The sequence below is a fragment of the Pezoporus occidentalis genome, unplaced genomic scaffold (genome assembly GCF_034315485.1).
Source record: "Pezoporus occidentalis ecotype Australia unplaced genomic scaffold, CSIRO_AGI_Poc_V1 ctg54, whole genome shotgun sequence".
In the NCBI taxonomy this organism is placed as follows: domain Eukaryota; kingdom Metazoa; phylum Chordata; class Aves; order Psittaciformes; family Psittacidae; genus Pezoporus; species Pezoporus occidentalis.
The window spans coordinates 4,249,920-4,265,514 of record NW_026915877.1 but is presented as its reverse complement, the minus strand read 5'-3'; the positions used below and the strand labels follow the sequence as shown (position 1 = coordinate 4,265,514).

Genomic DNA, 15,595 nt, shown 5'->3' with positions numbered 1-15,595 from the left:
GCGAGGGGGAGTGGCGTGATGCCAGTTAGCATTCACTTGCTGCCTGAGATGCTTGGCATACGTCAGAGTGCATAAAAACATGATCAAAGATGGTCAAGTAAGTTCTTCCTTCCTTTCAAAAAAATTCCCGTTTGCTTGCACAGATATTTCTTCACAAAATTCTCAGAAGAAATCAAAACCATGAAGCTTTGTGTTTCTTTCAAAACCATGTTTTGTTTCCTTAAAGCCAAAAATGATCATGTTTGAAAAATATTTCTGGCAATAGCTTTAGTTTCACTGAAGAAGGCATCTCTTCCAGACCAAACCAAAACTGTCTTCTTGATATATGCTCTTTCCTTTTATAAATCCTTTCTGCTATAATACCAGTAAGAGATAACGGGTGACTAAGTCCCACCTTGGCACCCTGTCCACTCTAGCTGATGTGCCCTGACTTGCCTTTGCTTACTTTGCCAGTGACCCACAGCATACCAGGAAAATGGATGGGTGTTTTACCTGCAAGCCCTGAGTTGAACACCACAGTGGGAGAGGCTGTCCCGGGCAGCGGGGGTGCTGATGGCGGGGGCGGTGGAGGCAGCGGAGCTGCAGGAGCTGTCTCCAAAGCTGGACCTGGGAGAGGAGGTGGTGGTGGTGGTGGTGGAGGCGGTGGTGGAGGTGGTGGTGGAGGTGGCATCAGCACTGACACAGGACCATTTTGCACTACGAGATCAAGGAAAAATTAGGCATTTCAATGAACACAGACTGAAGTAGTACAAGAATGCTTACAAAATGTCACAACATCCACCTTACCCCCCTATACATCTCCTCCTTCACCAGACTGGCCCAAGCACTAGCGGACCCTTCCCCAAAGTACTTCAGTGCATTAACATGGGAGGAAACTACCCTAATGAAAGAAACCAGCATTTTTTAATGTTGACTGAAGGGCTCAGAAATGGATCAGACAAACACGGGAGCTACCCAGAGAGTGAGAGTGCAAACACAGCTGGGGACCTCAGCATCCTCAGCTCCTGCAAGGTGTCATGACCTGCAGGCTCATTACAACTGAAGGTGGTTTTATCGGCACAAGGCTGCTGTGACTGTCCCCAGCACAACAAACTCCACTTTCAGCTCCCAACCAGCCCACATCTCAGGGACAAAAGGCTTCTTACCTGCCTCAGATGCCGCTGCTAAGGTGGGTAATGGTGGTGGAGGTGGTGGCAATGGTACTGAAGATGTAGCTCCAGCAACTGGTGCAACACATGTTCCAGACCCAGCCTCTGACCCTGCTGGCACCATCCCAGAGGCCAGAGCAACAGGAAGGATAGAGATGTCACCATCACCTTTCTTTTGGATCTTAATGGTTCCCTGCTTCTCCAGTTCATGGATCTTTTTCTCCAGTGTTGACTGTCGCTGGATGGCTTCTTCTTTTTCTTTCACCATTTTTCTCAAGGTATGAACCTGGGTATTTGCATCTTTGTAGATTTCCTGAGAATGCCACAGAAACAAGGAATTTGCACTTGTATTCACAGAACAGAATACCAATGTCAGAAACAGAAGAATAGCCTGACACTGGATGGTCACTGCGCCAGGCTGTATCTAACACTGAGCTCTGATGCAAAGCAAGTCTTCAATGGTGAGGAAGCATTCATTTTGTGTTTTTCCCAAGGTAGCAGCAAGGCTGTGTACAATACTGAGTCCTGGGAGAAATCTCACCCGTAGCCACCAACACCTGGGGGTGCAGAATTTCTCATTTTTCCATGATGTCTCTCATTTCTTATGCTAGTCTTGAACATGTACTGTAGGTACACCACCTCAGTTTTGACTTCAGCAGATTATTTGCCACCTTGTTGGTTGTTCTACCTATAAGCAGATGTTGGGCCATACAGGGAAACAGGAACAGAGCTCCTGATCTAGAGAGGAGACTATGCCTGCACAAACCCAGGGCAGACCCTCTGAAGGAATCCTAGAAGCAGCCACACTTTCAGATGGCATTTAGGCTGAAGTTAGTTAATATTATATCAATATTTTTGTTACTAAGTTTGTATACCAAGAAGTAATGTCTGGATTGTTCACAGAAAGCTGGCTGTGCTTGACAGCACAGACACAGGGCACTTGCTCCTGTGCTGCAGCTGCACAGCCCAAAAAGGACTTCAAGTCTACCTTGAATGCCCCTCCACAGCCAACCACGTGCAAAGCTCCAAATAGCGATGTTACAGACCAGAGCAATAGGATGTACCATACTCACTGATGTGCTGGCATATTCAAAAAGCTTTTATGTTCATCTTCGAGTTCATGCACAAGTAACTCTACTTGAAATCTGTCCCAGGTTCAGAATCAGGAAGCTACCAGAGGTCACTTGTGCCAGAATCATTACCTCCCATACACCAAGTGCTAAGAAGATTGCTCCCCTGAAGCATGGCATCCAGCCAGAGCTTTCCCACTGCACTTACCCGAATCACATCCAGTTCTTTGTTTCTTTGCATAAGCTGTTTTTCCAGTTCCACAATCTTTGCCATGGCTTCATTCTCCGTATCTTGGAGTTTTTCAGATAACTATCATTCAAAAAGAGAAACAGATTATATAAGTGGGTAACAGTAGCTTTCTCAACCAAAATGTCAGGAACAGTTGGAGCAGGGGTAGATGGTAAATTACTGATCTTCCACCAAATCCTCTGCATGCGGTCAGAGGGCGCTGAGTGTCCTGCTGAAGGTTCTTCTGATGAAGAACCCTATCCTTCAGGTATTACCAGCAAAAAACCTGGCTGGAATGCAGCTATGAAACTGTCCAGGTTAAGAAAGCCTATTCTATAATAAAGCACTTAAAATGCAATTATTTCCATACACACTAAGTCTAATCTGAAACCCCAAAACCTCACAGAATGTCACAATGGCACTGTTGCAAAACGAATAGACGCTGAAATGGTGGAATGTGTAAATATCACCTCTCACAAGGAAGTTAATTTGATTATTTATGAATTTATTTTCTTTTTTACTTCCACTGTCTTCTGGTTCATTTTCATTTTCTGCCAGCCCCACAACCCTGAGATCTGAAAGCCTCACAGTTCTTGTTGGCTTTTCCATCACCACCATTATCACACTTCCTCAGGCGAAGCTGCAGTGGTGAGGTGGCACCAGTTGCTGTGTTTTTGAAATAAAACTTCTATAATTCTATTACTAGCATTTCTGTCAACACATGACAGAAAATGATGTCCATGGGTCCTGGGATGAGTACAGTTTATGTAACTAGATCAAAACCAAACCCCTAAAAATGTGCCACCAGAGTAAGCCATTAAGTTTCCAAAGAGCTAGAAGGAGATCTATGAAGCCAACACTGCCATTTCTACTGAATTATCTCTCACAGAGAGGCACCTCAAAGGGGTAAGTGCTGAATAGCAAGTTGTTTTAAGAACATTTATTCTAAGTGATGGCAATATAAGAATCGTAAGAGAATGATGAACCATTTATGATTTTTTAATGTATGGAAAAACATTTTGACTTTAAAAAAGCCAAGCCATGTTTTCTGGACTACAGTAACTGACAATAAGAAGGTATGGGACAGAAAAGCCGTGAACAAACAATGAACTGAGCAAGCACTAGCATCTCTTTTTCAGTCCCTTCCCGCTTAAGCCCACTAATGTGTTTTAAGACACTGATGGGGGGGGGGGGGGGGTGTTATCTGCTCTATTTACCAGTACTGCATTACTAATGAATTTGCAGTTTCTATGTAAATTAGCTTCCCCAGCTTATGAAATAACCTTGCACAGAGGCTCTGTGTGCCAACTGACTCCACCTGGAACTGCAACCAAACTGAAGCTGAAGCCTCTGAAGCTGCAAACCTGCTGCACCAGGGCCTTGGGGACCTCTGCTCCGCTGGCCCCCAGGCACAGGGGGTCATCACCTCCCAGCTCATAGCAGCTTTTGGGGATAAACTGGCTGATGCTAATGAGGTGTGCAAGCACTTCAGCTGTGTCCATGTGAGCAGTCATACAGGCAGACACTGCGGAGCACAGGCTAAACTATCCCTTGATGTACACAGAAATGCTGTGTCAAGCCCCACATTAACAAGGCAATGCCATCCTTTGTAAGAAGCTAGGGGTTGCATCAGATAGGATAGTAAATAAAATGACAGAATAAGACATTTTCTCATCAGGCCAATAAACAGTTTGTGAACAAGCCTTCGTAGCAAGTGGAGCACACAGAAAATTAAACACACAGAATACGAGGTCCAAAATACAGCTTGAAAGCACCCAGGAAGTTTACCTGCCCGACATCTCCCAGGTTCCTTCATTTGCCAAATACCTGATTATTCCCCCAGTGCAGAAGCATAGTAGTCCTAAGGCTTTTTCTAAGTGAACCTGACCCGAAAGGCGGTAGCCCTGCTGTGTCTGTGCTTCCACCTCCCAAAATAGGCCATAGCAAAGCCCATGTGCAGAGCGGGTTCCAAACTACTTCAGAGGCAAAGGTGATAAAGTGTGGTACTAACATGGGAAATGTTTTCTTCCAGTTCTTCAACTCTTTCCAGGGCTGCATTCTTGGTTTCAGCATCCTCCAGTAAAGCTCCTACATCAAAAACGTTATCCAGGTAAGCTTGAATTTGCACCTGCAGTTTATCACTCTCCGTGTGTTTCAGTTTCTGCAAATCCAAGAAGACAAGCGTGTCACTCAGCATTGGCAGCCATTCGCAGCAAGAGGGATGCAGACAGCAAATGGGGTGGGGAGAGCAGTGGGAGCTCAGGCCGCTTCCATCACCCAGAACACCACAATCTAATGTTAGCTGGGGTCATAAATAAAAAAGTCATTTTTTTTAAACCAAAAATCCAGACCTTTCAAATAAAGCTAAGCAGCATCTTATCTTGTGCTACTACAGAGGATGTTACTGCTTTCTTCTGTGCTTGCTCATTGACTGTGGCAAGCTCTGAATGCCATGTCCCAGCTCTGAGAGAGTGCAAGGCCAGGGAGGCATGCAGCCGGTGGGGCTGGCCCTGCTGCTGCCCATGGTGGTCACCAGCTCAGTGTCCAGTAGGCAGAGATGAGGCCTGTGTTTGGGTTCAAAGCAGCCACATGGCCTGGAGCAAACCGTCCAATTGCTCCCACTGACCTTGCGTTGGAGTTTGCTGTGTTCAAAGTGATCATGCTTTATCTCCAAAGATAACACCAGAGCACCAGTTTTGAAGTGCTCTGCCTGTTCCCAGGGGACTGCAGGGTTTGTGCCACACTGGGTCCCCAAACAGACCTGTGTTCAGTCTTGCAGACAGCAGAAAACCTCTCTCCTGGTTACTGCTGAGCAGAAGTCAACAGGGACAACTCAATCCCTCGTCAATACGAGTACCATGTTCATGTGCACTCCCAAGGGCAGGAACAGGGAGAGAAAGAAAAATACAAGAATGGGAAATACAAAAGCAGCTTTCTTCTGAAAGCAAGCATTTCCCTGAGGACACAAGAAAACACCTGGCTAACAAGAGAAAACTCAAAGGAGGATTTTTTTCATGCAGAGATGGAGGGGGCCCTGGCAGTATCTGAGCTGGAGTCAACACAAGGCTTGTAGCCCACAGCTAGAGGTCAGGGACGTGGCATGGGCGAGGACGACTGCGGTTCATCCTCCCTTTGTTATAAGGCAAAGCTAAAAATTTAGCTCCCAGTCTGTAATTGCAGTTAGTTGCAGCTGATTTTTCTTCTGCAGGGTTGGCTCCAGGCCACAGCCCCCAGTCAGCAGCCAAGGCATGGCATTTTTAGCAGAGACCATGGGACAACCGCGCTCTGCCCTCCTAAAAGCTCTCGGGTGAGGGCTTTAAGGAGGTTTAAGGCTAGGCCGGGCAGTGGCAGAGCTGAGGGATGTGGTTGGGACCCACCATGGCTGTAGGTGGGCCTAGCTCACATGTGCCCAGCCGTGGGGAACAGATCTGCGCTGCGAGGTGGTGGAGACCCAGATCATACTCACATCCAAGTACTCATCCAGGCCAAGCTTTGTAAATTCGTACTGCAGGTGGACTCTGAAGTTCATGTCCTCCACTGAGTGGACAACGATGTTGATGAATTGCATGCAGGCCACCTGTAAGGAAAACCACTGCACGTGAGAGGAGGCGTCAGAGGATCAGACACAACAAATGACAACATTTCCTTGCAGAAAGTACAAGGGGAAACTGTGATCTGCTGTTCTGCAGGTCTTTTCCAAGTTGGTGCTGGACTTGGGCTTACAGAGCGTTCATCTGCTGTGATAAAGGGAAACATGGGTTCCAGAAATTAGTCATGTCTGCAGTCTACCTTTCCTGTGTGGTGGTGAACACAAATGCTTTCCATGCCAGCTTGCATAGCCAGACATTGTACAAGCACACAAGCTCTTTAAGAAAATAACGCCATTTCTACAACAGCTTGTAAAAGTGAGATTAATTTTGCAACTGGAATCCCTAGTTTAGGAAATGGGACTTTCACAAAAGGCACTTTGTTGTTTGCAAAAAGAATATTTCCAAAGCTGTGGTTTGGTAACTGAACCAGATCATAGGAGTCGGCATCCAAACATGTCCCAAACAAAGAAGGAAAGGAAAAGAATGAAGCAGGTTGCCAGTGGTACAAGCAGTGAGGGAAACCTCCTGCACAATGGCAGGAACTGGGCTACAAATCCCAAAAGGTTTGCCCTTTACTTGAATGTATGGCACAGCCAAATCCTGCTCTGCACAAGTTTCCCCAGCCCTCTTTCAGCTCACAGATCATGTCTATGACCCTCTGAGCTGCTTTAAGAGAGGGTTTGCCTGGTCCTTCCTGGGCTTCTCAAGGGCATAACCCTACCCTACTAACAACACTGCAACTGAGGTAGTAATGTAGCTTTTCAACATCTACTGAGATACTTCCCAGATTTCCAGAATGAACCTGAGAAGATAAAATAGAAGCAACCTGATTTTACCTGCAGGAAAAGTCTCCAGGAGAGGAGACCCCACATCTCTGGATCACTTTTTGGGAAGAATAAACTGAAGGCTACTTGCTGGATCACCAGTTTGATACAGGAAACTGGCCAGTTTTCTGTGATCTCTTGCAGGGCCCAGAGGATAAACTCATAGGCAGGCATCTGCTCTACTGGGACCTTTGACTGCAACTCTGGCTGGGATGCCCAGAGCTGCTCCTTCCAGCCAGAGGTCCCAGCAGCTGCTGAGCTGCCACAGAAACTTTCCCAGCCAAACTGTCCAGTACCACCCAGCTTTGGAGGAACTGGGACCACAAGGACCCAACAAAGGTCAGTCAGAATATTTCGGTTACATCTTCCCATGTAGAACTGACTAACTTAAACCATTCTGTTTCCAAAAAGACTTCAGTTCTAGATAATGCAAAGCTGTGAGACTCATAACACAGATAATTAAGATAATGGTCTAGAGACTCATTGAAGAACCCCTGTGATATCCCACCCCCACCTCTCAGTGTGTATGCATCTCTTAAATGAACAATCCAGTCCATGCAGTTGGAAACCTAGCTCCAGGTTTCAAGTCTTTGCAGGACCTTTTCCAGTTCTTGTGGTGAACTCTATTTCCTCCCAGTGCTGGTACTGGCTTTAGCCAGCTGAACCTTGCTGTCCTGTCGTATCACCCAGAGCCAAATTTCCCTATTTCAAAAGTGCTTTTGTTATACTTGCTTTGGCTCTCACAACGTTTGGGCCAAATTCTCATTTCCCTTCTCAGATCCTTACATACACAACTAAGGAATGTATCAAGTGAAAGAAAACTAATCTAAGAAAGTTGCTTTTAAAATGAAGTAAGTCAATGTCAACAACAGGAACCTTCTCTAGAATACTTTTGCCTTTTTGCCGCTCTTCCCTCCCTCTCGATCCATGCAATTAACCGCAGCGCCCTCCAGCTCCAGTTTCCCAGACAGCTCTTGCCTTCTCCATTTAGGGCAGCATGAAAGACAGGTCCTGAGAGAACAGGTCTTTGTTTATGTTCAGTCGCTGCAACTCCTTGAATTACTTGAACTTTAATTTAACATCTGGGAGCCTGGGCTACAGCACCCATTTTACCCTGACCTGCGTAAAGGCATGATGCCTGCCCTGGGCACAGCTGGTGTGACCCGCAGGCTCCCGCAGCGCCAGGGCCTGCAGTGCTCCCTGTGTGCCCCTGAAGTGCGCCCGCCGGCTAGTGCCTGCCGAGCACAGCATGTGGAGCTCATTAGGGCCAGATGGCGACAAGAACGAGAGGACCTGCCAAATCGCTTGTCATGAGCCCTCTCTTCTAGCTTTAAGCTTGTCACAGAGTCAAGCCCCATAGCTGGTGGAAGCAGCCCAAAGATGCAGATTTTATTAGTATTTGGGCAAGACCTAAAAAACCTGTATTTATTCTTTTTCAAGCAAATTTCATCACTACTTTCAACCTATGGCCTAAGAGAACCAGGAAATTTTCTTAAATGCTGTCTGGATGCTGACTATTTACAGGCTTGTACAGACACACACTCACATGCATATTGCCTTGTATAGCCTTACAATACTCTAATTAATATTTTAAACAACAAGGAAGGATTATTTTATTTTTTAAAAGGCTCACAGCAAGGTAGCTGGCTGCAGGCTGCTGCCATCCTCTTGCTTCCAGGCTGCTCCAAGCTGTACTATTCTCCCACTCACCAAATATGATTACCCCTCTCTGTGAGCATGGGAGAAATGACTAAGAGTGGATGTTGAGAACTGACAAATCTTTCTGCTACATTATAGACTAAACTGTATGCACATCTGGGAATACTTAATGTATACTGTGACTACCAACATGTCCTTACTGGGACTGTGGTAACAAGGAACAAAACCAACTGTAATGTGTCAGAATTACTGACAGCAGCTTGCTAAATTGAGTAAAATTGCAAGGACCACTAACTTTTTTTTTTTTTTTTTTAATAGAAGAAAGAGACCATTCTATCTTACTCATACCATCTCCTTTTTATTCTGCTGTCCCTTCAAGGGTGTGAGCCTGCCCTGGCCATCAGGGCTGCAAGACACTGACACTGGAGTGTACAAAGCCTGTAGGAAGCACCACACTGGACGCTTTAATGCCTAATTTCTGGCAGAAGGAGGTCTTTAACACAAAGCTCAGCAGTAAAACAGGATGAAGTGTCACACATGTTTAACAGAGGCTTCCGGGTGGAAAGCCTTCCTGCTTTGCTCTCACCTCAGAAGAGGATCACATCAAATCTGAGGCACTGAGCATGAGCAGCATAAGGGAGGTTGCACTGACTATGCCAGCATTTGTTTTCTAATTAAGAATAGGACTTAAATTTCTCACACTTCTGACATGACTTAGACTTTAAAAAAAATGGATACAGAAGTATTTTTGATACCAGACACATAAGCAGCTGGCTCATCCTCACTGTCACAACCTGTGCTTTTCACGCAATGCCAACATGCAAGCTGGCACTGGTGTTTGTGGGTGCCAGGCAGAGCTTCCTCTCTCGCTGTTCCCTCTTGTGCTCCAGGGGAAGTGGATTTGGTGAATAATCATGCATATGAACACTGAAGAACTAAAAGTGGTGCAAACTAATGCTATATTTATCAGCAGATAAGGACAGACAGCAGCTGCAGTGAGTCTCTCCCACACTTCCCTGTCTGTGACTCTGAAGATGTTGGCACACAGACAGAATACATATCTTGATATTGCAGAAGCTGCTGCTTTGCCACAGAGAAATAGCACACATGACCAAGAGGCTGCTCTCCTCTTACCTTCAGTATGGTACAAGGCATGTCTTGAAGACAATTAAATTGAACAGAAGCTAAAAATGAAACGTACATTATATAGGTTGGAATATAAAAACATTTTACTGTGTTAATTTTAGGCTAAGGACAAGAAGACAGATACATCTCTGCCTATGACAGCATGACCAGACATAGTACACACTAAAACCAAAGTTTGCTGGTGATAAATAGCGCTCACCATGAAGTCTATATTGTTGTCTTCATTTCGGAAGTGCTCCATCAGCTTCTCAAAGCGCTGTTTCTCTCCACACACCTACAAAAGAATCACCATGTGTTAAACTACAGCTTGCAAGAGAGACCACGAAAAATGTTTAAAAAGCAAACACCATCTCCTTGCTCAAAATCTCTCTAACAGGTCAGGTACAATTATAAACCTTTGTATCTTTTCCTCTACAAAATTTAATCATACTCATTGATGGTACAAACATAGAGTTGCACTAGGCTATGTCACAGGAAGACTTGGCCTCTCTCACACTTCAGACTGTCTTTCCACTGCAATATATTTTAAGAAGATGACCAAACTACTGGGAGGAAAACCAGAAAATTTTCACCAGCTAAACAGGGAGTGAAATACATCAGCGTAACTATCAGCTGGTCAGAATTACAGAGCTGTAATACAGGGGTGTTGGCAGGAAACACAAGCAATTGGAGGGAGAAATAAGATCTAAGATAAAGCAGGATATTGTTAAATCTTACTACTTCCCAGTAGCTTCTCTGGCTCAGTCCTACTTTTCTCAGCACACAATTGACCTAGAGTAATCCACACCAAAATCACAAGACATTAAGTCAGAAAGCAGAAGGGAGCAGAGATGAGCACCAGGAGATGCATCCATCCCCCATTCTCTCTACTTAGCAACTGCAACTCCTCCCTCTGTGGTGCATCATTTGGGATATTTTTTCTGTCCAGACACAAACGGACTACTCCAAACACCTAAGCTGTAGGTCTAGGAGCCAGTGCAGGGAGCTACCCCACACACAGCTGCCCCAGCATGGCCAGATGCAACACAATGGGAGAAATGTGAAGTGTTCCACATGTTCCCAAATTCACTGAGAGCTCCCTCATACCCTGCACCATGAGTTGACTTTTCTCACCTGCTGGATTTTCCTGTCAAACTGAGCAATGAATTCAGGAAGAGCACAGGCATGCTCTTCTGAACAAAGTGGTAACTGCCTGGGTAGGCACATCCGTGCACTAACAGTGTTCAATGCTGCTCCCAGCTTCACCCTCCTTAGATGCTGGCTGCTTACAGACAGACAGAAGGAGCTCTGAAAGAAGCCATTTTGCTCTTAAGGGTCCTGAAAAAGTCATCTGGAGAACTGAGACTTCCCTTCTACTTAGGAACAAAACCCTCAGTGAGCCCAAGGGGCTCCTTCCTTCCTCAACCAGATTTCACTGAAATGTCCCAGGAGCACTGGGAGATACTGACCAGGAGCAAGGGACACAGCAGTGAGACCTCCAACCCAGGCTGTCTAGTTAGGGTTGACTGGCCTCTGAGCAGCACACCCCTCTAGACATCAGCTGCTGTTTTCCTTAACAACCAGATCGTGGCCCAGTTGTTATATATTAGACAGTGGATGGTAATTAGGGATAAGAGAAAGCACTGTTTGCTGCTTCTTTAGAAGCTATCCTCTCTGGGGCAGGTACCAGTTCTTTGTACATATTTCTATGTTTGTGCCCTCCACAAGGAAACCAAATTCCCAACTAGGGTTTCTACATACTCCCAAAACTTTACAAAGTACGCATTATTATTACTATTCCTGTATCACCTTCCTCCTTGTAACTATATCTATCCTACAGTTCACAAAGTTTAAGGCACCGAGCAGACCTCACTGAAGTCAGAGTTTAGCAGCACCTAAACTGAGCTAATCACAAGATTTGCAAAGTCCTGCAAGAAATGGCTTGTTGAGTGACTTCTTGCCATGCTTCTGCTGTTACAACCGAATAAAACATACTTGTGGTGTATGTGATACAACTTCTGTCGTTCCTAAGCAAAATTGCCACAACTGTGTTATTATTCAGGTATTTGTGGTCAGTACCTGACGTCAATGGGAATTCTGCCACTGGATCTCTGTGAGAGGACAGGGAAACTGGTTATGATGAACTATCTGATAACATTACCATCAATATTCATGGCTATAATCCCACAAATTGCAACTAATGGGCTCTGTGTGGGCTCCACAACCCCTACTCACATAGCTCCTGCTAGGAGGGTGCTGAAGTCGCACACAAACACTTGCTGAAGTTGTGTTTAAATGTGTCCAACTTAACCTTAAAGACACACAATGTAGAATCAACACAAATAACAAAGCATGCACCCTCATGAAAAACAGATTACACTTGCTGATCAAGCAAATTATCATGATCTTAAACCCAAAGGACTCAGGTCTCTCTGCAGTCTATGCCATGAAAGTGGTTTTGAAAGTTTAAACACCTTCACAGGGGCTGTTCTTCATGGCTCATAAAACACACATTAAGGTCTAAGAGTAAAATGGAGCCAAGAGAGACCCACTCTTGGATGGAGCAAGTCTCTTTTGTATTACCTAGCCTGCAGTTGTGCAAGGGGTGAAGCATGCACGACCTGTCTCTGCCTAACAGAGATGGGGGGCCCGGGACATGGAAAGGATGGGGGAGTTTGGAGAGCCACTGCCATTCAGTTTCGGGATGTAAATTTTCAGTTTAATCTCGAGCTTTTCCTCTTAATGCTTGCAAAGCCTCCCTGTAGGGTCAGGAATCACCTCGCTGGGATATCAAAGCCCAAACACTGCATGCAGACTCCCAACAGAGCAACTTCAGCAGAAACTGAGAGCAAGCGAGCCAGCCCTTGCCCCAGCCTTCCAGTGTGCTGCGCTTTTCAGCAGGTAGCTTAAGACTCTGGTGAAGAGTCTTAGGCTCTGCAAAGCTACCAAATGTCCAAACTCAAATCCAAAGTGGCCAGGAGCACCCTTGGAAAAACAGGGAGAAGGGAGACCATCATGAGCATTTTGGCATGGCTACCCTGGTTTCACAAGCATGCAGTTAAAAGCATGAGGTGGGATGAGTGCACTTAGCTCATCCAGAGCATCTCCACACCAGACATCACCAGTGCCTGTTGGCATCCCATCCGTCTCCCCTGCTCTCTGCATCCATGACCGGGAATCATTTTGTCTTGAAGAAACTCAAGTTCCTTGAACACGCAGCAATGTGACCTACTCCCACCACGAATGCCCTACCAGCCACATTCTTACTCAGGGCCCACCAAAAGTGATCCAGGCAGGGTATAGCCTGCAGGCATGCAGCTGCATACAGCTCTGCTGTGGCATATGTCCCTGCCAAGACACACATGCTTCCATGCAGGAGCAACACACTCTTCAGGAGGGAAAGAGACGAAACTCTGAGAAAAGACCAGCCTCTGTCAGCAAGAGCCAGAGAAAACTAGAATCTGGCTGGGTTTCAGGAACCTACTGGCACTGTAGGGATCAAAGGCAGCAGCTGCCCACTGATATAATTTGATTTTGGAGGCATACGCTGGGCTTGATCCAACCCTTGCTCAAAGCAAACCCCAGCAACCATCTCCCCTTGCATCATGGGCTGCTTAGGTGCACTTATCCTTACGTTATCATCCCAGGCCACTTTTTTTCCTACCATAGTAAATGGAATGCTATTTCAGTTAGACCCACTGCAAGCTCTGCCAGCACTCTCCATACTCTCCCCTCCCCACAAAACAGTTAAAAATCAACATCACGAAAGAATAAAGTAGGTTCATCTCAACTTTGAGCTCTAAACAATAGCATCTCTCTTGTACCCATTTCAGAGAAAATTATTTGAACAAAATCATGTATTGTGGAAAGAAACATAACAATGGTGCACGCAATCACTTAACAATAAAAGCCAAAAGGACTGATTTCTAATGTAAACCATTCCACATGGATGAGGAAAGCTGATATAAACAACTACAAGCCATTTATGGCTGATTAATTAAATCAGGGAGCAACCTGAAGTGATACAGCCTCAGCAGAGAACTGCTGATCCAGGAATGCAAGCAGCCCTGGCTAGCTGGAATACAGGAGCTTATTGCAAGAAGAAAAGCAACAACAACCTGCGGCTTTCAGTGGCTACTTGCAGCTATTTCACACTATCATCAGATGAGTCAGTGCATTTCCAGAGACAGGGAACTGCCTTTCATGAAATGATATAATTTATCCTGGAAGATTAAAGAGAGTGAGACTATAGATGAAGCCTACAGCCTGAAAATTGGCCAAAATCCAAGATGAATGCTGAAATCAAATCCCACCACATAAAACCATATGTTGCCATTTATATTTGAATTAATTTCCAGGGTCTGTCATTTGAAAGCATGGCTGGGACTAAGAAAGGCTGATCTTTCTTTTATTAGCATTATTCGGTGAAGAAGCAAGATTAAATGGGTTACCACAGCTATAAAAAAACCTTCTGTCTCTACTTACACTGTGAAAAAACTTTTTAGGTTGCATTAAGCCCATGTCATTCTAGAAGAACAATGTGGCCTTATGGAAAACCACCCACGATGGGTCCTTTCTCTGGAAAGGCTTTGGGTGCTAACAAAGTAAACCCATCACAAATCTATTACGAAGGTAAAATACAATCCTATAAGAAGGTAAAAAGAACCATTACAAAAATTTAGTGACAATTATATCCATATCCACCTGGCATGCAGCTCAGGTCATATACCTCACATCCAGACCACCCAAAAGCAAAGTTCAACTATGACAATCCTTGCATTGCTCCTGCTCACATGGCTGTGTTACTGTAAGATGCTCCAAAAAGGCAACGTGGACAGACAGCAAAAGACAAGAAGGGTATTTTGGAAAAACTGAAGATGTTTTCATGTGCAGTGTCAGGCAGAAAGTGAAAATGCAGGCTGACCAAAGCATGTCCATTGTCCTCCTACCTCAAACAGCTATCTAACAACACAAAGCACCACTTCATCTTGCTGGAGAGTGCAGCTCCTAACTAACCTCACCACAAGCAAAGACAGCATGCTCAATACGGAGATGGCAGCAAACACCAGCAGTATTTAAGGCTTTGGAGCTGCAGCCTGCTGGCCAACAGTACAGAACGCACACTACGAGATGCAGCTGCCAGACTGCTCTCTTCTCCACATCCCAAATTCCATACAGAAAATTAAATCATTTTGGCTGTATTTACACTTGAGGTGAATGTGTTCTGGCATGGCAAAGGCAGTTAACAGTGATCTCAAGGCAGGGAAAACAAACCCCTTAAAATACCTAGACCTTAGGAAAGGCTTTGCTACACAGGACATTTTCTGTCAGTGCAGATGTTAAAATGACTATCTATGTGTTGCCCAAAGGTTATTTTAAGCTGCTCTCTCCTCCTTCAATAACTTTTGAGTTCTGTAACAGCAAGAAGTACCAGCACAATTTCATAGCAAATATGCACTGTGTAGATGAACATGGCCCATACTGGCTGTGGTGTTATAAACAGGCTGATGTATACACAACCCAAAAATATTCATGGGACCCTTTGTGAACCTTTTCTCCTGTCTGTGCTCCTTTGTCTGGAGGGACAATGCTGTCTTTCTCTCCCCCACAACAGCCCACTGTGATCAGCAGATCCCACCACCGCCAAGCAGCACTCCACAGGAACACTTTGTTTGGGCTGACCATGCTGACATTTTTGCAGTTTGCTGAAGAACAAAAAATGAGTTTTCCCGTAAGTTACTGGTTAAGTAAACAGTTATTTAATACTTACTAGGTTAAAATACCCTTTACTTCTCTACCAGCAGGGTTAAGACACTCTCAAAATACTGCAGCGCAGAAGATAACAAATGCATTTACATTTTCCAGCACTTACAGTTTCTTCTAGTACTGAGTTATTGTAATGGCTGGTAAGAATAATTCAGAACTGCTGTTTTCAGTGCTGCCATTCATC

The 15,595-nt window shown here is 45.1% G+C and overlaps 1 protein-coding gene across 9 annotated transcripts in view; it reads right to left on the bottom strand.

Annotated features, from left to right (window-relative positions):
- The window catches only part of FMNL2 (formin like 2), a 146,830-nt gene that overhangs the window by 15,800 nt on the left and 115,435 nt on the right, over nt 1-15,595 (bottom strand). For all 9 annotated transcript variants that reach the window (XM_062637797.1, XM_062637796.1, XM_062637799.1 and 6 more), the window contains exons 10-15: nt 9,866-9,940; nt 5,914-6,024; nt 4,459-4,608; nt 2,427-2,528; nt 1,146-1,461; nt 493-696 (exon numbers count right to left, since the gene is read on the bottom strand). In XM_062637797.1, coding sequence (XP_062493781.1) covers nt 493-696; nt 1,146-1,461; nt 2,427-2,528; nt 4,459-4,608; nt 5,914-6,024; nt 9,866-9,940 — 958 coding nt within the window. The remainder of the gene's footprint in view (nt 1-492; nt 697-1,145; nt 1,462-2,426; nt 2,529-4,458; nt 4,609-5,913; nt 6,025-9,865; nt 9,941-15,595) is intronic.